Below are 22,415 nucleotides of genomic sequence, written 5' to 3'. Positions count from 1 at the left end.
TACAGGACTCCATTCACATAAAACATCCACAATAGGCAAGTCCATTAAGACAGAAAGCAAATCAGTGGTTGTCAGGGGCTGGGGGAAAGGAGAGTAGGGAGTGACTGCTTAGGTACACAGTTTCCTTTTGGGGTGATGAAAATGCCTTTGAACTAGGTAAAGGTCATCGTTGCCCAACACTGCAAAGGTCTGAGTGCTGCTTAACTGTACACTTAAAATGGTTAATGGTTCATCTTATGACAGGCGGATTTTACCATGATAAAAAAATGAATTCCTAAAAAAATGAAAGACAAAAAAATATTCAAACCCCAATTTTCGAATTAGATTCAATAGACCTTAAATCATGGTGTCAAACTGTTAGTAAGTTTTCCTTTATGTTTAGTTCCTTTACTCACTTCCTCTTAGACCACTAATGAAGCACCCACACGCCCCCATGCCGGGGCCCGCTGCCTGGACCCTGACTAGTCTTGCTTACTCAGCACCCCACTAGTGTCCCTGACGATGGTGGCCCCTACCCCACACAGCCGGTGGGGCAAACCTTCCCTCTACTGGACCACTCCTGTCAGCATACAAACCTACTGCGCTGTCTCCTTTCTTTGAAAAAGAGGAAAAGATCTTCCTTGAACTTGGCTCTCCTCCAGCTGCTGCCCCATTTCATGACGCCCCCTTACAGCAAAACTCCGTAAAGAAGTGTCTGTGCCCCGGTCCCTATCTTCTCTCCCGTGCACACCCAAACATAGTCAGGCTTTCACTCCCCTGTCTGCACCCAATGGCCACCTGTCCAGATTCCTCCATCATTCCTACCATATATACCTAGTCGGTGGTTGATTCCAGCCCTCTTCTCACCTGACCTATCGGCTTCTTTGGCTATGTTCACTGAAATGTTTTCTTTGCTCAGCGTGCAAGACAACATGTCCCATTAGCTCTCCTCCTACCCGCCAGCCGCTCCTCATCACTTTAACCTTTGCTGGTCCTCCTCAACTACAACACAAGTCCAGACCCCAGAGGGCCTTGGGGTTCAATCTTCAGTCCTTCATTCTCCACCATCTATCTACACTCAACTCTCCAGGGGCTCTCACCAGACTGGCTTCAACTAACATCTATGCACAGGACCCTTGAGTTTTTATTTCTGACAAGGATGTCTCCTCTCAACTTGAAACAGAATTTACACATCCATTCCTATTTGATGATCCACTTGAGGACTCTTGAACACCTCAAACTTCATGTGCAAACTACTCCTAATTCCCACAAACCAGGCCCATCCCACCATGGTCTTCTTTACCTCAATAAACAGAAACTCCAATTTTCTACTTGGTGAGGTTAAAAACTGTAGTTTTTAACATCCCCTCACTTCTCTCTTACTGGCACATCCCAAATCCATCAGCAAATCATGTTGGTTCTACCTTCAAAGCAGATTTAGAATTAAACCGCCTGTCAGCACCACCACACTCCTACCCTCCCTAGGTCACTGCCACCTTTTGCAACGATTACTCAGTGCCTTCTACTGGACTCTCTGCCTCCACCCTGCATTCCTACAGTCTGGTCTCACACAGCAGCCAGAGTGAGCTTCCAAATGCACAGGACAGACATGTCTCCCCGGCTGCCCCTTTGCTGGAAAGCCTGCAATGGCTTCTCATGTCACTTGAAATAAAAGCCACAGTACTTGCAATGTTCTATGGAGTGCTACATGCCTGGGCCTCCTTGTCTCTCTAATCTACCTCCTGATACTTTTCAGGATATGGAAGGGGGAGGAAATGCCTCCTAGCCTCTTTACCAAGGAGAACATTAAGCAGTAGTGACACAGCAAAAGGAACTTTCCCTGGAATTCCTATGACATTCTATTTGCATGTTGCCATCTTCAGCAAAAGCAGAGGTAGACTTTGAACCAGGACTCCTTTCTTTACTTGGTAAAGACAGGTTAAACTTCTCTTAAAAGAAAGTGAAATACTGATTTAATGGACAAATTTACACTTTAAAGAAAACATTAAGCCTATGGAAAAGCACTGTTTTTCACATTACTTGTAAGTCCCCACTTAGATCTTCCAATCATAATTTATTTATTAAAACACAACCAACCCAAGGAGCTCAACCCAAACCTGATGGAAGTGATAAATGCAACTGGTTACTGGCCAGCCTGTCACCTTGTCACAGATGAATATACTGCTGTCCCTCTCCCTACCCACTGAGCCCTGCCACCAGCCTCAGCCCTACTCAACACAAGGGCCTCTGCTGTCCCCAACTGCCTACTTGTGTCAATGCTAATGATAAAACAGAGGATCCAATGCTCCAAGAGAGGACCCCAGAGGTGTCCCTTTGAACCGCAAACACAACCTCCTCTTCCCGTCCCCCTTGCTCTGTGAACACTCCCCGTACCATAGAAGCCCCACCATGCATTTGGAAGTCATAAAGCCACATTTCTTTAAATAATTAGCTGCTATTTGGATTTTCTATTTATCCACATTCTCCTTTTCCATGGCAATTCGAAAGTAGACATGATAGAGTTCCACCAACAGCTCTTCCTAGCTAACTCCCTCAGGTAGGAGGCTAGTAGGGAGGGAGAGGGGCACCAGGAGGGTAAGCCTGAGGCCTCCTCATGCTTTCAAACACACGCATCACCAGCGAGAATGTAAGAAATCCTGGCTGCTCTTCGCCCTGTCTTTCCTGGTGAGCACTGGTGCAGCCGGTCCCTTCCGTCCTGGACTGTAACCTCTTTCCTTCTGAGCCTTTCCTGCCGTGAATTCAAATGCCTCCTGCTCCTCTTATATCTGTTCCTTTCTGCGCTAATAAATTTCCTCTTATCTTTTTATCTTACTGCCCTGCTCTGAATTTACACCTTTCTCTCAAGAATGTGAGTGCTTCTGGAAATATTCCACTATTCCTGGAACAAGAAGCTTAGCCAATTTCTTCCCGAAAGAAAGTTTCACTCCTAATTTTCTGTATGAACAAATGTTTCCTTAACTGCTTCATTGCTACAATCAGCACTAACTCCACAGACAATGGGTTAGGGTCCTGACCTTCTAGGCTGGTGTTTCTCTACAGAGTAGCAAGCTCACTTAAAAAATAACTCATTCATTCATTCGCTCAAACAATAAATAACAAATAAAAGGCATCATAACAGGTAAAAAGGTAACTAAGATGTGTTCTCTGTCCCTAAAGAGCTTAAAAGCCAGATAAATATATAGAATCAAACAGAGTGTGAAAGAAGGACCACATCGCCATATGTTCTGTGGTATGAATATTTATCACACGGAGCTGTGCTTGTCCATTCCTGACAATAAATGGTCATTAATGAAAGTCAAAGTGCAGTCAGTAACGGGTGCTTCAGCCCCTCTTCAGTTCCAACGGATCCGTTTTCTTGTCCTCTACGCTCTGCATTAATGAAATCCTCTATTTCACTTCAGTACGGCATATAAAGCATAACTTGCCCAGCTTTTTTTAGACTTTCTTATTCTGAATTTGGAAATCAAAGCATGGTTTTGATTCTCGTTGTCTCAACGCCTGCTTTACAAAGAAACAAGTTCTCTGTAGAGTGTCAACTTACTCAGAGAACAAACCTCTTCTTATTTGGCACAGGCCAAGGGCCAACTGTTGGTTTACTAGCAGGTCACACACTATTACCCTGATTCTTACTTACAGCCTTGACTGTAATCTTCTCACTTTCCTTGATCAAAAGATAAAGCTTAAATATAAAGAACTTAAAAACGGGGCCTACAAACACAGCAGTCATAAAAGACCTGCCCATCACCACAGTGTAAATGCTTGGGAGAAGGTTAAAACTGAAGGTGAGGAATTGTGTATTTCAAACCGCTTTGGTTCATTAAACAGCCATTTTTTATTTTAAAGCTATTACATCAGAGTTATTTGCATTGCTACTGCATAAACTCCGAGATCTATTGTATTCAAAAATGTTTTATTAAGTTATTTCATTTCCTTCCCCAAAAGATGAATATGCCTTCAATTTTGAAATGGGAAAGTTTTCAATACAGTACAAGTATTCAATACAGAGAAATTACCTCACCAAAAGTATCAGGGTTTGAGCCACATTTTCCTCTGAACCTGTATTTCATAGTGCTCCTCCAGAAAATACATTTTTTTAGGTTCTGATGGGAGTCTCTCATTTTATTCTTGTCACTCCAGGTAGTCCAAAAAGACGTGATATTAAAGCAAAAGCATTCCCTAACGAGATACTGTAAAGGATGCTCACAGAGGAGTCACAAGGTAAGCTCCCACAAGCTCCTGACTTGCAAGACCTCGGAGTGGTCCAGGGACCCAGCATTGGCCCCTCATCTTCCCTCCACCCCAATCCAAGCTGTGCATCCAGACACCTACCACTGGCTTTGGCTTCTGAGTAAGAGGGGCCATCCTCGAAAGTGAAGATCTGGGACACGCTCTGGCCCAGGTAGGAGGGAGGCGGGTAGTAAGAATGCATCCTGTACTGGGAACTCACTGCGTGGCGGTTCTCCGAGTTTTTCATCTGCTTGAGAAAAAAGAAAGGAATACATTGAGCCCAAAGTTGCATTTTACAATGATTACAAGAACTGCCTGACTCTAAGAGAACAGACTATTGCTGTTGGAAGTTATCTTCAACCATGAAAATGCACTCCACCCCTAGCACAGTGACCCTAGAAACTCTTAACTGTGCATCCTTTAGGTGACTTTTCTATCTTGGGGTCCTTACTGGAGCACTCCTGAAGCCCCATTTGGTCACGTGATACTCAGTTAACAAGCACTAAAGGACACAGCAATAGAGGAACAACACTGCCCAGGAGCCAACACGTTGCTGCAGCTCTGTCTAGTTACTTAGCCATAAACAAGTTATTTGCTTCCTCACTTTCCCTCATGTGTAAAACAGGCATCTCACTTTGGTTACCTCACTGTGTTCATATAAAAAAGAACATTAAAAAAAAAAAAAGACAGCACGTAAAGCTTGTGTAAGGGTAAGCTGTTGCCATTCGTGCAATGACGTGCCCGATACCGTCCTCAACGTCTCTTCCCAACCCCCTTCCATGCTCTCCCTATAGCAAAAAACCCAAGTCTGGGATCTCCACTTCCCAGACCCTCTAAGGTGATGTGGATTCTGCAAACAGGACATGCAGGGAGACATTGAAGGCTGACTTTGCAGTCATGTAGACACATGACTGGCAAATGAGACTCTGACTTTGGGACACTGGGGAAGCTTTTATGTATGGAGCAGCTCTCCATTGCTTCCTGACCTCTCATTTAAAGGTAAGGTGATGTGACCCGAAGACTTAGAAGCTCCCCCACCCACTTCCACAAAGTTGTGGAGCTGTTCTATTTTCTTGCATGACCCCTGGTACAGACACTGAGATGTGATCCTGTCTTCCCAGCAAGAACAGCTAGACTTCAATTATTTATACTACATTTTTGTTTAAGATTTTATTTATTTATTTGACAGACAGATATCACAAGTAGGCAGAGAGGCAGGCAGAGAGAGGAAGGGAAGCAGGCTCCTTGCTGAGCAGAGAGTCCGATTCGGGGCTGGATCCCATGACTTTGGGATCATGACCTGAGCCGAAGGCAGAGGCTTTAACCTACTGAGCCACTCAGGTACCCCTATTTATACTACATTTAAAAAATTAAATTTCAATGGTATTAACTTTGTTTAAAAATTCAATTTAAGGGAATGTTCAGGAAAAATCAACTCTGTCCGTGAATTAAAGAGTAAGTTCAAAATCGTGTTTTTCAATCCAATAATGCTACTTGATTAAGAAACTCATACTAACATGACAGAGGCTGGCAGGGCAATTTTACATACTGGGCTTCCCCAAGATTATCTACGAATATTAAATTTTGGACAATTTCCCAATGACTACAGGCCTGTGTGTACTTTTTCAACCCTCGCAAGTGATCCCCAGAACAAATGAATGCTCTGATGGGTTGATTACTTCTTCTTGGCAAAACAAAGACAACTGTATTCCAATTGATTATTTTCTCTCAATTGAAGTTTATCTGGCAAGCTCCCTTTATCCTTCCTACTGTGTTTCTCTGAAGCATATTAATTGGTATCTCTTCCAGTTTAATCACACCATTTTCATCTCCTATCATCACATAAATCCTTATTAAGTAAGAGGCTGAGCAGGCTATACTTGGAAGTAGCCAAAAGGGAAAACCTGCCTGCCCATAATGAAGAACCCCAGGTCAGGAGAGCCATTAAAGGGCCATGAAATCACTGAGGAGGGTAGGGACCACTTAACTGCACAGAAGCCAATATCGGTTATACCAGTGCATCCCAGGGCCCTCTTAATATGTATGCAAATGGCCTGGGGCTAAGCAGATTCTGATTCAGTAAGAGTGTGGTAGGGCCTCAGTCTGGCACAGGAGATGCTGATCCTTCTGGCTCAGAAACCTCATGCTGGTGACAAGGGACTAGAGTAAATGATCCTTTCTCTCATACTTCACACCTTCAGGGCCCCACAACCAAAAAAGGACCTTCTAAAAAACTCTTTTGATCCACTGTTTATCACTGCCAACTTTCCACCTGAATGGAGGGAGGATGGAAATCATGTAAATATCACTGTAAGTTTTCATGATTTTTCCTTTTATACAGGAGATTCCTCAGAGCTAAAGGAATTTTCTCAGAGGTCTGCCACCATCTAAGACCAAACTCCAACTCTCTTCAAATCAAAGAGCCATTGCTGCCTCTACAGACCTCCCTAAAGTCCCCTGCAGTCTACGTAATGAACTTTGAGCAAGAAGCCAACTGTCAGCTTTAACACACACAACATCACAACAAATGGTGAGGCTTCCCCCGACACCCACAGCAGGTGCTAAGCTGGTTAGATCTTCTGGTTTGACATCTGCAAGTTAGTTCTTCAAGGAAAATGCTTTTCAATGTTCTCTGTATACAAGTAAACTGACAGGTTTTGAGACCTGCAGGCTCTGCAAAATGCTGGATTTTTTTTTTTCTTTTACTCTGAATTTGTATAAAGCCTCTTTTCAAAATGTTGAATAATGTTCACTATGAGTCCAGAGCAGGGATCAGCAAATGTTTTTGGTAAAAGGCCAAACAGGAAATATTTTAGGCTTTGCAAGCCTGAAGGTCTCTTGACAATCTGTAAATGAATGGGCATGGCTATGTTCGAATAAAACTTTATGTATAAAAAAGGTACACAGGTTTACAACCTTCACTCTCACTGGAGGAAAGGGAGGAGATCACCCAGCACTCAGGTCTGCGCTCCACCACTAGAGTATCTGATTTCAGTGGTCTGGGAGGTGGCCTGGCCCTGGGCTATTTCAAAGCTCCCCAGGTAACTGCATATAGTACATCATTAGTATTTGTTGTAGAGTTCAGCGATTCATTAGTTGCATGTAACACCCCGTGCTCATCCCAATAGGTGATCTCCCTAATAACTACCACCCGGTCACCCCATCCCCCCGCCCCTCCCTTCTGTAACCCTCAGTTTGTTTTCTGGAGTCTCTCATGGTTTGTCCTCCTCTCTGATTTCTTCCCATTCAGTTTTCCGTTCTTTTCCTTATGATCCTCAGCACCATTTCTTATGTTCCACATATGAACGAAACCATATGATAATTGTCTTTCTCTGCCTGACTTATTTCACTCAGCAGAATCCCCTCCAGTTCCATCCATGTGGATGCAATGGTGGGCATTCATCCTTTCTGATGGCTGCATAATATTCCATTGTATATATGGACCACATCTTTTTTATCCATTCCCCAGGTAATACTAATGTGATGTCAAGATTGACAGCCAGTGACCCCAATGTACTGACATATTTCCCACACCCCCAAGAAGTATGAAACCCCGAGTATTAACTAAAAAATGCAGAAGGTTAAGTCTGACAGACAGGTCAACTGCAGCCAATCTCAAGTTGTGTTGTATTTGCAGAGATTCAAATAAACTATAGAGTTTTTTCCCTTAAACTAAAGCTTACCAAAAACGAAACAATTTCAAACCCATGCATGTTAATTTTTCCCTTTAATTCCTGCTATTTCTAGAAAGCATCACATAACAAAGATTATTTAGAACTAAGAGTTGAGGGATTTGAACTCAAACACTGAATTTCCCAAATGAATCCCAAGATCACTGAGCTACAAAAGACTTCGAGGAAAAGAAAAAGATATGAAGGGCCAGATTCCAACTGAGGTTATTTAAATACGAATTTGCTGAAGCCATTTATCACATCAGCCACATTCAACGTGAAGAATAACACAAATAACCATCCATGCGATCACCTGGACCGAAGGATGGTTCTACGCACAGCTGACTCTTCAACGACAGAGGAGGGCATCAACCTCCCCATGCAGTCGAAAATCCACATGTAACTGCTGACGCTCCCAAAATTCAACTATTAAATAATCTGCTGTTGACTGAAGTCTTACTGATAACATGGTAAAATTAACACACACAAAGAGTATCCTTAGAATGAACTAAGCTAGGGAGATAAAACACTATTAAGAAAACATAAGGAAAAGAAAACACATTTACAGAACTGTGTTATACTGACCAGGAAATAAATTCGCATAAAAGTGGATTCGTGCAGTTGATACCTGTTCCTTTCAAGGGTCAACCGTAGCATTTCTAAGCATGTATGTAAGTCTCTGAAATGTGAAGCCAATATCAGATTGTGACTTGTTTAGGAAAAGGCATGGCAAAATGTGATTTCAAACGCTAGGTCCCTTCTAGTTACCTTCTAACCACTGCCCCCCCCCCCCTCCGAAAAAGAACAAGAAACAAAAGCCACAGTCCTGGCTGCTTTGGGATTAGACAAATGGGTAAACAAGGAAATGTTTGAAACTTGCTTTACTTGAAAGCAGTAGTACTTACTGGGGGCAGTGTGTCCCCTGGGAACATCTGGTGACTTGGGGAGACACTTCTGCCGGTCACAGCTAGGGGAGGGGCGGGGAAGGGTGTGCTGTGGGCGTCTAGTGAGCAGAGGGGGATGCGATGCACAGAATGGCTCCCACACAGCAGGAACTAGCCAACCCAGCATTTCAAGAGTGCCAAGGTTGAGAAAACTTGCTTTAAACACCCCTAGTCCCTGCTTATGCTCAGCCCCTCACCTCCGGCTCAAATGGCCAAGTGAGGACAGAACTTGTACACAAATTAGAGGCAGTGTTCAGTTCTGCTAAAAGGATCTAATTTTTTCCCCTTTATTCAGGGAAGCCTTGTTTTCTTCTCAAGATTTTATTTTTTTGTTCCTTTAAATTAAACAAACGAACCAAGTAAAACCTAAAAACCCAGTATCCAGTGAATTATGAATCCCATTACTATTAGCATGTGGTAGCTGGCAAGCAAGAGACATGTTTTATAATCTTATTACCCACTCTACGTCTCTGAACCAGAGTGTGACCCACAGATAGAAACTGGGCTGGTGGGGAATGTGCGTGGTGTTAGTATTAACCCCAGAGGAACACCTAAGAGCTTTGGGTTTTCTTTTATTAAACTGTTGAGGACATACAGCACAATAAATCTGAACCACAGGTTTCTTTTTATATACCTTAGTCACTCTTTTTTATAGTTACAATAAAATCCCAACAAAACATAAAAATATAAGACCCTACTTCCTTTAAAAAAAAAAAAAATCCTAAATACTGTTCCCTGGTTGTATGGGGGCACCTGGGCCGGGAAGAGCGTGATCTTGCAGAGAAGAGCCCGCCCCATCTGAGAGGGGTCTCTAAGACCACACCGCGGACCAGCTATTCACGGAGCCCCGCTCAGCTGCAAAGCAGGGCTGGCCAGGAAAGGAAACAGCCTTCTGGAGAACCGTACAGGATAAAATTCCCAAGTGCAAACCCTGATATTAAAACGAATAGTAAGAAGATAACCTTGGCAGTACCATGTGCTTTATAGCTCTTTAAGGCGCAAAAGCCACATTTGGGATGAACCTTTGGTTTTGTGAACAGAAATGTATTTCTGAAAAAAAGGCAGGGCTCTTCACACGCTGTGGAATTCCAGGTCTCCTGGTGATGTGAGGAGTGAAGGCTGGGGGCTGACTTTCATCCTCATTAAAGGGTATCTTCGGCTTTAATAGAAGCTTCTTTTCAAACCCTTGGATGGGATGCCTGCTCCCACACTCCCCTCACCACCCCCTGTGAGCCTTCCTCGCCCACAGACCTCACCTGCGGATGTGCTTTACCCAAAGGGCAAGTGCCCATTCACCTCCTGAAACACACGCCTCATTCATCCTCTGGGATGCCACACATCACAGCTGGAAAGGATTCTTCTTAATACACAAGCTAAAAATGATGGCTCTTATGTGCACATTTCAGAGATGACTGAAATATCAACATGGCAAATGCTGACTCTTGGGACACAGCCCGTCCTTCCCCTTTTCCCTCCTTGTCCCTCGGGTCCTCTGGCGGTCAGCTTTCTCTAACCCAGCCTTAACTTCCTCTGCTATGTCCACCTTGCGTTCTCTCTGGGGCTCATGTTCCTGGGATGCCCTCCACGTCTCTTCTCAGTGCGGGGAAGACAAGGGGACAGCACGTCGAGACTGGCCTTGTGCCACCTCGGGCCCTTGCAGGAGAGTCCCCCAAAGCCTGGGTAGATCTGTCCAGTGAGCCATAGGGGAAGGGGCTGGCTCGGAGGGTCAGCTGAAGAAGCTAAGAGCTATGTGCCCAAAAACAGAAGGGAGGCTCCTCAGAGAGGAGGTGGGAGAAAAAACAGGAAGAGGACGGCCACGCAGTAGAGCAGGAAGGACAATCAGTTAAGCAATGACACCTCTATGACACCTGAAACCCCACAATTCCCCAAGCTCCAGGAAGTCTGGGACAAGACAGGCAAATGCAACATGAAACCTGTGTGAGTGTGCCTTCTCAGAAAGAATGGAAGGAAAGGAGCTCGATGTCAGGTCTGGATTCACAGCAGCAGATACAAAACACAGGAAAAATAGTCATAAGATGCACCACAAGATGCATCACCGAACAATAAGCAAGTCGTCTAGAGATACAGAACCAACACAGACTGTGAGAACATACAGTAAGCCTCCCTCGACTCCCTCGTGCCCAGAGAGGGCATGAAGAGCCACACCACTCCCACACACAGTTTAAGAAGTGGACACTCTACAGGGATCAGGACAAGCACATTGTCACTGGTCTGTTATGCTTGTCCTTATACAAAACAATTAAATAGGATTATTTCCACATTTTAAAAAACCCAAATTAATTTTTAACTTGTGCTGCTCAGTTGTTTGGTTTCACCATGTGCATCTGTGGTGTTGAGAGAACAGGGTTTACTCCTTAGACAGTATTTTCCAAAACACAGCACTGTGACTGCAAGTGACCTAATTCAGCAGGTTGCGATCAGCATCAAAACAAAACAAAACAAAAACAAACAACAACAACAAAACAGGGGCACCTGGGTGGCTCAGTCCTTAAGTGGCTGCCTTCAGTTCGGGTCATGATCCCAGGGTCCTGGGATCCAGCCCTGCATCAGGCTCCCTGCTCAGTCGGGAGTCTGCTTTCCCCTCTTCCACTCCCCCTGCTTATGTTCCCTCTCTCCCTGTCTCTGTCTCTGTCAAATGAAACTGAATAGAATAAAATAGGAGAAAAATCTGAACTCTCATTATCTATGGTATGAGGGAGAACTGTTGTATGAAATGTTTCATTTTGTGTTTGTGTATATGTGTAAACATGAACTCAATCACAATATAAAACATTAAGTTCTTACTCTGGATCTATCTAAAATGTTTGAAAGAGGGCGCCTGGGTGGCTCAGTGGGTTAAGCCGCTGCCTTCGGCTCAGGTCATGATCTCAGGGTCCTGGGATCGAGTCCCGCATCGGGCTCTCTGCTCAGCAGGGAGCCTGCTTCCTCCTCTCTCTCTCTCTCTGCCTGCCTCTCTGCCTACTTGTGATCTCTCTCTGTCAAATAAATAAAATCTTTAAAAAAAAAAAAATAAATAAATAAAATGTTTGAAAGACACTGGTATATAAATCTGGTAAAAGGAAGCAAGGACTTTCAAAAAACAGGTGCCACAAGAAAAAAACCCATTTTATAAAATGGTTCCTTTCCTGGACCCTGGAAAGATTCAGATGCACTTCAGGGGGCTGGGGGTGCTGGTCTGCCTGCCCACAGTCTCGGCTACAGCCAGCCCAGCGCCTCCCTCATCTTCCCAAGCCACGCATCTCTGCTGGACTACCCAACTCCTGGGTCAGTATTTCCATCTGTTTTGATTCACAAATCTAAACCACTTGAAGTTTTCCAGAGCTAGACAGAAAAGCATCTACATGAATGCCAACAGAAAACACAGCTTCAGCAAAGTAGCTGGTGGAAAAGGGCGTGGAAAGTCTGCATTTTGAGAACCAGGCTGGTAACTCTCGACACAGGACTCCCCGTTTCGGCGATTATGGTGAGTCTCTGAAATCATTATAACCCCTCTTCAGCAAGGCGGTGGGGGCTTGTGACAGCGACTTTCTTTCTTTCTTTCTTTTTTAAGATTTTATTTATTTATTTGACAGAGAGCGATCACAAGTTAGCAGAGAGGCAGGCAGAGAGAGAGGGGGGAGGAGGAAGCAGGCTCCCCGCCAAACAGAAAACCCTACTCGGCGCTTGATCTCAGGACCCTGAGACCACAATCTGAGCCTAAATCAAAAGCCTCAACCCACTGAGCCACCCAGGCACCCCTCATGGCGACTTTCTTAAAGTAATTTTCTTGAGAAAATGGTTGGTTTTTTTTTAAGATTTTATTTATTTGACAGATAGAGATTGCAAGTAGGCAGAGAGGCAGGCAGAGAGAGAGGGAGAGAGGAGGAAGCAGGCTCCCTGCTGAGCAGAGAGCCCGATGCGGGACTCGATCCCAGAACCCTGGGATCATGACCTGAGCCAAAGGCAGAGGCTTTAACCCACTGAGCCACCCAGGCACCCCGAGAAAATGTTGGTTCTTGACCACAGGACGAATGGACTTTCAGAGGACGAAAGGAAAGAAAAATTGAGTAAATTCACTGAGAGATGCTAGAGAGACCTGTCCTCTCTGCTCTCTGGGAGTCCTCACAGTGAAATAATCATTAACATAAGGAGAACCAACAGCTCAGGGGGATGAAGTGACCAGCTTCCACTCATAAAGAGATTAAACAGAGAAGCAGGATACAAACAGAGCAAGTCCGCCTTGGAAGCTTCTCCACTAGCCCTAGCCGCCCTACCCGCTGTAAGTTAAGACGTCTGATTATAAAGACCTCCTCACTACCTTTGGCTTTTACCAGTTCTTCTGTGTTTTCCCTGCTTCAAGATCAAATAAGAAACTTTTTGGTAGGGGCTGTGCGGAGGGGGAACGTCTGAAAATGAGAGGAAAATGAGCCTATAATCACACATTTGGGAACTTTGATTTTAGGACCGAAAGTGTTAGAGGCATCCATATCTGTTCCCATCTTGATGGACAAACTTAATTAACCTTTGCTACTCTGTTCCAACCTACTGTTTTAGACAAAACTAGTGACCCACAAACAATATGTTACCATCAGAATCTCAACGGCTGTGACATCAAGAGATATAGCCCTATCAGCATTATCGGGAAATAAGCCACTTGGATTAGCTGCTCTAAGAAATATGGATTATATTCATGTCACACATGAGCTGTCAGAAACATTAGGATACTTTTAGCATAAATCAGCAGTGTGAAGGGTATCTTATGAGTACTGAACATGACAGACTGCTTGGAGGGCAAGGGGAGACTGTCTGGGGCCTGCTTCTACACGCGAGCACACGCACAGACACACACTTCACCTGAGCTGGTATGAAAAATTCAAAGGCAGGCTGCTGAGGGGTGATGGGTCTGCCCAACTCCCCCTGGGTTAGCGGTATGGAAGGGCCACTCCAAGACTGTGATGGACAGCCCACCTCTAAGTAACCAAAATGACACAAGAATGACCAGAAATCTATTTCCCTGAAGTGTACAGAAGAGGGAGTGGCAGGAGAGGGGACAGGATGGGGAGCCACAGAACCATGCTGAAGGACAATAAACTCCGAGATTTAAATTTGGTTAATCTTATGAAGACATAAGAGTCTCCACTTTCTCTAGTATAACCAGTCTCGGAAAACATCACCTAAGGTATGTTACATCCTCTAAGATCTGATAAGACCTATCCTAAGTTATAAGAAAACATCATATAATACCTGTCAAGGCTTCTTGCAGGGAAAACCAAGAATGTGAGCTGCCCTACTAGGAAGGCAGAGATATAAGGGAACAGATGTGCCCTCTGCAGTCAGGTAAACCTTGGCTCAAAGCCAACCCCACGCTCAGCAGATATGTGATCCTGGCAAGTTACTTCCTCTCCCTGAGTGTCCATCTTCTTACCCACAGATGTGGTAGCAATCCCTGAGGGTTGCCTGCTGAACAGACAGCAGATATGAAGTGCTCAGACTGTAAGGCTGTTCAACACCGGTCCTGCTGCACCTTCTCCCTCCCTTCCCCCAACGGGTGCACTAGCGGGATGGCAATGTTCCCACTCCAGGACCCCTCTTTTGTGGTGCCCCTTCCCAGGTATGCCAGGAGTCTGCTAAAAAAGAGGGAGACAGACAAACCTTTTTATCACATACATAAGTTTTTTAAGTATATGGATCTTTGGCTTGGTATTTGAAAGAAAACTCCCTTCTCAGAATTTTTTCTACTTTTCAAATCGTAAAAATTTGGAAACCCCACTCCAGATGCTACCCTGCCTCTGTTACATACAGAGTGAGAGAAAAAGAGCAAGAGCGAAGAATGTGCCTTCACATTTTTCAGAGCCCATACCATTACTCAAGACGGGATTATTTTGTCCTCCTGCATTCTCCCAGGACTGGTTGATAAGAATGACTAACTGCCAAAAAGAATGCTCATGAGAAGGAATGAGATGAAGAGATGTAAAAAACAAAATAAGGACATAATCCCTTTTCCCCGGTTTCTCTTTCTTCTTATGAACCCCCTCGCCAGAGGCTGTGCATGACCAGGGTGATGCCCACAGGGCCCTGGGAGCAACCTGTCCTGGGGGTGCTCAGACCGGGGGTCTCCTCTCTGCAGAGAGCGGTTAAAAATTAATAAAAGTCACTGGGCACCTGGGTGGATCGTTGGTTAAGCACCCAACCGGATTTTGGCTCAGGTCATGATCTCAAGGCTTGTGGGATCCCATGTTGGGATATGTGCTCAGCAGGGAGTCTGCCTGAGATCCTCTCTCCCTGCCCCTGTTCCCCCACCCCCACGCTCTCTTACTCTAAAATGACTTAAAAAAAAAAAAAAAAAAGGTAGTAAAACTCGTTTAAGTCAATCTGCTTTGAATTGTCACCATCCAGTGGCCGTTCTCAACAACAGCGGTGATGAGACCCCAGCCTCCCCCCGCCCCCGCACACCACTGCACAGAAACGACATCTCCACTGCCCTCAGGAGAGCTCCAGGTTCAGTCACAGCAGCACCTGAGAACTCCGTATGTCCTCTGGTACTCCTGTAATCCACTTCCCTGAGACCTATCCCTGGGGGTGGTAAGCGAGGCTAGCACAGTGCCAGGGGCAGAGCTGGGACTCAGTACATGAACGGTAATGATGAATGGGTGAATGCATTTCTCATACACTCTCTGTAATATGGTGGAGATTTTTGGGGGAAGATTTTATTAAGTAACCTTTATACCCAACAATGTGCGGCTCAAACTTAAAACCTCAAGATCAAGAGTAACACATTCTACCAATCCAGCCGGCCAACCAGGTGCCCCAGAGATGTTTTGTGACCCTGTTCTCTCAACCTTTCTACTGTCATATTCCTAATACAGTTTTCTAAAAATAGGGCAAACTAGCCTCTCCCATGCATTCCCTTGATTTCGGTCTTTATTTCAATTAAGGAGGGACACTTAGCAAGCCATATAAAACGGGCTTGCAAGAAATTTGAGCCTCCCCCAGCCATGTACTTAAACACTCTGAAAAGCAGCTGATTTTGCATCACATTCACATTACTTAGGAAAAAATGTAAGCTAAAAGGGCAAATATAAACAGATAAGATTTTGGCCATTAGCCCAACCAAATCAAACCTGAAAGCTTTTAAGAACTGTGATCTAATTATCTGATGTTCAAGCAGACTACAGAATCCCCAAATTACTGGATTCTTTACTGACCTGGTGCTACTGTGTCAGAGATCAGGTTATGTAAAAATCTTGCAACAGACCAATAATGTATTTCTTTCTGCCCCCAACTGAATACAGAGCAGTCCCCGGGGTACCCCAGCACTGTGCAGGGTTTTCCAGCTCCATCCAGGTGACACTGAACTTGTGTTAGAACGGACATGAACCTGCATGTACCAGAGTCTTCCCAGGTTCCTAGACACCTGAGCCCCCCTAAACACGGGGGCTGCCTGGATGCTACTGGACTGCTCCCTGCAGGCTATCAAACAGCACCTCAGGATGATAAGGGCCCAGTCCCTGGTCAGCACTGCCCGCCCCCAGGGCCAGGTTTCCAGAGGCCACTTCTATCTCTTCTGTCATCTGCACCAAAACACTTGGCATAAATGCCCGCCCTGTGCCCTGCCGCCCTTAGGAGAGAACCCTCAGCCCACCTCTCACCATCTCTCCGGGTGCAGCTTCCAAAATGCCCACTGCCTCACTCAGCTCTGTTCAGGCCCAGAGCACACCCCCCCTCCCCGAGGCACCGATTCCTTCCCACAGTGCTCTCACTGCAGGCTCAGAAGCATGAAGGCCACGAAGCCTTCATCATCTTTGAGACAAATCAGCAAGTCCTTCAAGAAGGAAGCAATAAACCCCAGATGCTGACCACCATGCCCATCGCTGATGATTGCTGAGAGGCAGGGAGTGGGGGCTGCACTCATGCAGGCCTCAGGGCTCGTGCTGCCTGCAGGAGCAGGACTGTGCTGAGAAGGCCCCTGAGGGCCGGAGCCATTATCCTCTCCTTCCAAGAGAAGAATCTTGGGAGGAGGTATGCTTCAGAAAGGTATAAATGCGACGAAGATTTGACAGGCTTCTGAAGGGGAAGTTCACAGCAAAGGCAAGGTAGCCCCAAACTTGGAGAAGCCGCATGCCTTCCCTTCTCTGGCTTTAAACTTCCTGAGGTCTGTGGGGACTTCTGTGTTTCCTTAAAGAGAAGATTCTCTGAGACTGACCCCCTGACCTGGCCGAGTCCTGAGTCCTCACTGAGCCAGACAGCAGAGCCTACCTGGGGTTCATGGGAAGGAGTCCCACAAAATGCTGGATGTTCACAGAGCTGCCGCAGAAAGGAAGGAGGAGACTAAACCACTCTGTCCGCAAAGAGTTAAGCAGCGTGTAAAGTGGACACAATCCCTAAAAGCAGCAGCAGAAGACCCAGGGAACCCTGCTGTTGTCATGGTGACACACAGTGACTGACGCAGAGGTTTCCAGACTCTCTATGGACCGCAGGCTCGTAAGATGGAGAAGAGACAGAGACGGCGAGGGGCAGGGATGGTGCTGAGTGAGGGCATTTACACAAAAGAAATCCTGCCACCTCATAGAATCATTTTATTTTCACAAAACGTTGGAGAGCATAGTCTCAATAAAAACAATTAAAAAAATGTTTTGTTAAGGTAAGCTCTTCGCCCAGTGTGGGATTTGAACTCACGACCCTGAGATAAAGAGTTGCATGCTCTACCGGCTGAGCCAGCCAGGCGCCCCTAAAAGCAATTTTTTGAATTGAGTAATTGAGCTTTATGAAAAATTCCCTTGTCCTTCTTTTCTCATTTCTCTGTAAAAACCAGCACAGGTAACAACAACCCTCACGGAGGACAGTGAAGCACTAGACACATTCCCAGTAAAATAAGATGACTCTAATATCCGCTGCAGGTATCGGAACTGAATAATGCACCAGGAACATATATGAGAACTGGGAGCATCCGGGGGGAAACAGCAGTACCACCATTTTTCTGCATCTATCCTGGATACCCCAAAATAAGCAACAACAAAATGATCAAAACTACAGATTTCACGGAAGTGGTCAGATACGAAATAAATATACCCCATCTCCCCAGAACCTGTCACACTTTCAATCAACATGAACTTAAATCTCTCTAATTCTCCTTTAAAAACCAAATAAAGGTTGTTAGCCCTAACAGCCTCAGGCAAATACTGAATCTATTGAAATTACCTTTTCCTAAGGAAAGAAACTGCTTGAAATATTTTAAATGGTATCTGCTCTCACAAACTCTCCTTGTGTGTGTGCTGGCAAACTTTGCTGGTGTTTCTTTCTTGAGAAAACAGGCAGTCCGCGTCCACCCACCAACAGACAGGGGCCAATACCCAGCTTGCTCTAAGAGGAGAGGCGTCGGCTAGTTTTACCGGCTGGCATGGGACAGTTTGGAGAAGGCAGCCCCGGCAATCACAAGACTTGTTTGGGGAGAGAGACCCTGAGCAAGGGTAGAGGGCCCAGTGCCGGGTCCTGGCTCCCCTGTACCCAGCCGAGTTCCACTGATCCCTTCAGCCTCCTCAGCTCAGACCTAACCTGGAATCTGAGGTGGCCAGATGTGTGTCACCCTGGGATCCCTGATGGTACAGCTTGGTGGCCCGGGGCAAACAAAGAATGGATCTCAAGTCTGTTAAACCTTAAAAGCTGACATGGATTTTACATTCTACTTCCTTTTCTCTGAACACTGTTTTTTAGGTTTAAGAGTATTTTAAAATACTGACTGTTAATGAGAACTGTCTCCCTGGGAACAAGAGCCAGATTTAAGCCACCCGCACCCCCACTGGGCCCTCCTGTGGGACTTCTAGGAGGTGGGGAGGGGCTGCTGGCTGCCCCCACGTAGCGCAAGCTCCAGAAGTCACTTCCTCTTAATCTTTTCGCTAACATGTTGTTCTGATGCTGAGCAACTCGAATGAAAAGAGGAGGCAGTGTGAAAAGGGCCCCATGGGGCTGCTTGTTGTAGGACCTAGACCATCAAAGTGCAGGGGCTTCTGTAAGGCCCTGCGTGGCCCTGCTGCACTCCCCCTCCCATGGAAGGTGCTAGAGGGCCATCCCAGGAATGCTCACAAGGGGGCACCTTCTCCAAGCTCCAAGCTCCAGATGCCGGAATCAGCTTTCCTTCCTGCTTGTAGCTCAGTTTCAAACACAGGGCTACTTAGATGACCCTCAAGTTCCTGCCTGTCACTTTGTCCAGGTGACAACAGCACGATTCCCCCCCAAGACCTGCATTTCGCATGTTTGTCTGATTCAGTGGCAGATACCTACCACACAGCAGGCTCTCCGTGCCTGCTTATCTAATAAGCGAACACACCCAGTGAGAGGCATCAGCATACATGGGCTAAGACACTTCAGATTGGGCCCAAAATAACCACCTGAATGAACAAAATCACCCGCATTGCCACTGTGACCGCACCAGAACTGTGTTCCAAATGGGAGTCTGCCTGGGAGTCTACACATTGGTGGCCCCAGCTTCTGCAAAGCAATCCAGAGGCCGCCTGCCAGAGGGACAGAAAGGAGACCCCAGTCCTCCCGTATTTATTTCTGCTCACTTGATATGTACCTCTCCCTTGTCAACCTGGTACAACATGTTTATTTAAGAGATAATGTTGCTGTGGAGGAGTGCACAAGGCAATAAACAGCTTTTGCAGGCAATTAAATGCAGAAGTGAAATTGAGCTGCTGGTCAGCGGAACTAGCCATTCATCGTGAGTCTGTTCCAGTGTCACAAATGTTATTCCTGTTTCACAGCAGGACAGGAATCTGTGATTGGGTCACAAATCTCCAGAGGCTGGAGGCAGACCCTGAGGTGATTACAGCAGCTCTCAGCATGCAGGGCATGCACACAAAAGAGGCCTGAGATGCTGGGATGTTGACTTACTACGCTGCTCTATTTCTTTTAGTAGATTTTGCACTTGGTAGGTGCTCAATAAATATTTGTGGCTTGCTTGATTTTATAGGGACACCTACCGGAAGCCTCAGCTTTACAATAAAAAGTGAATGATTTCTTTCTGCAAGTAACTCAAGGCCCTCCCTACTGATCTCTTAGAAGACTAGCTTTAAAAAATGATGCTGATCTGCAGTTCTGTCAGTTCTTTCTAGGAGTCAAAAAGGCAGCTCTTTGTTGAGAAACGTGTCCTGCTCCCTCAACCCACACTGATCCACCGAACAACAAGGGGAGGAGGATAACAAACAGAACCGTGGCTTGCTCTGGCGAGGAGTGAGGCAGGAAGTCAGCTCCTAGCAGCAAGGCAAGAAGGTAGATAGAGGAGATGCTGCCAAAGGTTTGGGCCCTTGAGGCAGAGCCAGGGTCTGACCAAGAGAAGATGCAGACAGGAGAAGCTAGCGTGGGGCTCTCCAGATGCACATGTGGGACACCTGCCACAAAGGAGATGAAGAACATGACGACAGGCATGGGAGCACCCACATGCTGCCCTCCCCTAGGAAGCTTCCACCAGGAGGGCACAGGGCATGGCCCAAAGAACAGAGCCAGGGCACCTTTCCGAAACTGTGGGGCCACAGCTCAGATGGCTGTTCCATACACGCCTGCCCTAACAACTTGGTTTAGGAAGTGAGTCGTCCAGGGCGCCTGGGTGGCTCAATCATTAAGAGTCTATCTTCTGCTCAGGTCATGATCCCAGGGTCCTGGGATCAAGTCGCACATCGGTCCCTGCTCAGTGGGAAGCCTGCTTCTCCCTCCCCTACTCTCCCTGCTTGTGTTCCCTCTCTCGTTGTCTCTCTCTCTGTGTCAAATAAATAAATAAATAAATAAATAGAATCTTTTAAAAAAACAAAAGGAGTGAGTGATCCAGTTCTTATAAATAGCAGTAACACTTACTACTTGTAAGTACTGCTTGAAGGTGTTCACTATTTAATTAATACTTCTCTATAACTTACACATCTTAAACGTATGTTGCATCATTATAATCATTGTCTAGGCTTTTGGTTTTCTCTTTGCTAAGTGGAACACATTCTTTCTCCCCCAACCCTGATAAAAATTATTCCCAATACTTTCATACTTGGCCCCTACTCACATATAAGTCTTTTAACAGCAACTAAAATGTGCCTTATGTATTCTGTATCTTGTTACAGAGGGGATCTGAGATAACTAAGTAAAGTACATATGAACAGAAGACTAAAAATGGGTAGATTTTTAAAAAATAATGCTTAATGCAAACAGGTCACTGTGGTTCACGCTGGCATGGCCCTTGGTGTGCATAGAAGCTTCCCCATGCAGTAATCTCCTCACTGCAGGTGCACTACCACTGCGTATCCAGGCAACAATGAAGGCAGGACTATGCCCACTTCACAGACAAAAACACAGAGATTCAAAGGCTGTTTTGTATTTTGCTCAAAGCTTCAAGAACAGTTGAATCACACATTAGAAACAAATACAGATGTTCCAGCACGAGACTCCAGGTTCCTCTAATCCAACAGACCTAGCTGTCAGTCCAGCCTCTGCCATCACTGACTGTGGGTACAGAGTGAATCCTTTCTGCTCTGGATCTCCATTTTCTCTGCAGCAGGATGGGCTGAACTGGAACCGAACAGGACCCACTGCAGCTCTGATCGTCACTGGCTTGATGGTCACCTGACACTTTACAAACTGATGGCTTGCATCTCTATAGGCTCTTGCATTTTATTTTATTTTTTTAGATTTTTATTTATTTATTTGACAGAGAGAGAAATTACAAGTAGGCAGAGAGGCAGGCAGAGAGAGAGGGAGAAACAGGCTCCCCGCTGAGCAGAGAGGCCAATGCAGGGCTCGATCCCAGGACCCTGAGATCATGACCTGAGCCGAAGGCAGAGGCTAAACCCATTGAGCCACCCAGGCGCCCCAGCTCTTGCATTTTAGATGTTAGGAGTTTATTTCCAAAAGAACTACTTTTTGCGGGTCTCACACCAAAGTTGTAAGTCAAGCTTGTGTTTATATCTGGTCATAAGGTTAATCCAGACTCCTACGGCATCAGACTTAGAAGGAATGGAGAAGCCCTATGGTCAAGTTCCCTTGTCGCAATCATTAGGATCATTTTCTAGGTTACAGACACATTGCCAGGTGCACCTAAATATGCTTTACTGATAATCATAGTCAAAGGAAAGTTGTATGCAGATTCCAAAAACAACTTTCAAACAGCAGGGAACTCAGCATATTTTAAACACTTAACTGCCAAGATAACATATTTCAGGAAAGCTTCAGAGGTCCCATTCTCAGCCATCTGAAGTAACCACACATCCATACCACTCTAGAAGTTTCTGCCTAATTCCAACCTCCATGAGTGAAGAAAGAAAATCAGAAGAGCGTTCCAAGAAGATCCCCAGTAAAAAGCAAAGCACTTGGGTAGAAATTCTAAGCCCAAAAGAACTAAACAGGGTGGACTTAATGTTCATATTAATTGATGGTGGTTTCCGTGGCCCTGAGTTTTTGGCAGACCCAACAGTAACTAGTGCTGAGAAACACTGTGGAGCCAGAACTCCAGCTCTCCTGTCTGGTGCTGTGTGACCTTAGCTAAGTCAGCCCTGAGTCTCAATGTCCTTCTCTCTAAAGAGGAGACAACATGATCTGC

General features: G+C 45.6%; 1 protein-coding gene across 1 annotated transcript in view; it reads right to left on the bottom strand.

Moving 5' to 3' along the window:
• The window catches only part of DMRT1 (doublesex and mab-3 related transcription factor 1), a 106,270-nt gene that overhangs the window by 38,595 nt on the left and 45,260 nt on the right, over window positions 1-22,415 (bottom strand). Inside the window, exon 4 of the mRNA XM_059412329.1 lies at window positions 4,330-4,474. Within this exon, the coding sequence (XP_059268312.1) occupies window positions 4,330-4,474 (145 nt within the window). The remainder of the gene's footprint in view (window positions 1-4,329; window positions 4,475-22,415) is intronic.

This window comes from Mustela nigripes, chromosome 9, assembly GCF_022355385.1.
Source record: "Mustela nigripes isolate SB6536 chromosome 9, MUSNIG.SB6536, whole genome shotgun sequence".
Taxonomy (NCBI): domain Eukaryota; kingdom Metazoa; phylum Chordata; class Mammalia; order Carnivora; family Mustelidae; genus Mustela; species Mustela nigripes.
The sequence above is the reverse complement of the archived record's forward strand: the minus strand, read 5'-3'. Positions and strand labels throughout refer to the sequence as shown.